Source organism: Orycteropus afer, unplaced genomic scaffold, assembly GCF_000298275.1.
Source record: "Orycteropus afer afer isolate SDZICR_OR568_19922 unplaced genomic scaffold, OryAfe1.0 scaffold00376, whole genome shotgun sequence".
In the NCBI taxonomy this organism is placed as follows: Eukaryota; Metazoa; Chordata; class Mammalia; order Tubulidentata; family Orycteropodidae; genus Orycteropus; species Orycteropus afer.
The window spans coordinates 311,287-312,252 of record NW_006921963.1 but is presented as its reverse complement, the minus strand read 5'-3'; the positions used below and the strand labels follow the sequence as shown (position 1 = coordinate 312,252).

General features: G+C 55.3%; 1 protein-coding gene across 1 annotated transcript in view; it reads left to right on the top strand.

The window, feature by feature from the left end:
- SCNN1B (sodium channel epithelial 1 subunit beta) overlaps nt 1–966 on the top strand; it is a 33,189-nt gene that overhangs the window by 5,067 nt on the left and 27,156 nt on the right. The window contains exon 3 of the mRNA XM_007953191.2: nt 661–851. Coding sequence (XP_007951382.1) covers nt 661–851 — 191 coding nt within the window. The remainder of the gene's footprint in view (nt 1–660; nt 852–966) is intronic.

The following is a 966-nucleotide window of genomic DNA, read 5'->3' as shown; positions in this document are numbered from 1 at the left end:
ATCGTGTGGCTGTGGATGTCGGAAAGCAGATCACCTACCCCACGGTGATGGCCATGAGACACCAGAGAGGCAGCATTCACCTAGAAGGCAAGCTGGACAGACAGGAGTGCATAAAGAAGGGCACAGGGAGGGGGTGGTCACAGGGACCGAAGGGGAGGAGAGCTTTTTATGGTGGGGGATGGTAATCGGGGCTGTGAAATCAAATGTGCATGAACTATTGCATGTAAAACAAATTTGTTTTGTAAATTTGCACCCAAAGCACAATTTAAAAAAAGAAGAAGAAAGTAGCATCTGTCTGTGTGCACAAGTGTACATGTGACCATGTGTGTGTGTGCACCTGCGTGTGTGTGTTTGCTCATAGTTATAGCAAACTGTAACACAGCCCTGTTCTGCATAGTGGTAGACATGGGTGGTGCTGGTGGCGGTCAACGTGCCAGTGAGTCCCTGTGACCATCCCTCGTGTGAGGCAAATGTGAATGGAGTTATCTCCCACCAGCCAGGCAGCTGGGAGCCCCAGCACCAAGGTGCAGGCAGGAGAAGGACAGCTGGCCAAGCACTGCTCTTGACCTGCCAGGACCCTTAAGCGGTGACTGGGGCAGGCAGAGGCTGGGGCCTGCCAGCAGCCCCAGCACCCATGGAACCCCTTCTTCGCCTCCACAGTGCAGCTTCAACGGGACTGTGTGCACCTACCAGAACTTCACAAGTGCCACCCAGGCTGTGACGGAGTGGTACGTCCTGCAGGCCACCAACATCTTCTCCCAGGTGCCAAGAAAGGAGCTGATGAAGATGGGCTACCCGGCTGAGCGGCTGATCCTGGCCTGCCTGTTCGGGGCTGAGCCCTGCAGCTACAGGTGAGCAGCCAGGTGTCCCTTCCTCTGAGAGCCCAGGGAGTGTCGTGGCTGGTAGCCCAGACTGCCAAGGTTCAAATCCTGGCTCAGCCACTTGACAGCTGTTTGCACACAATGT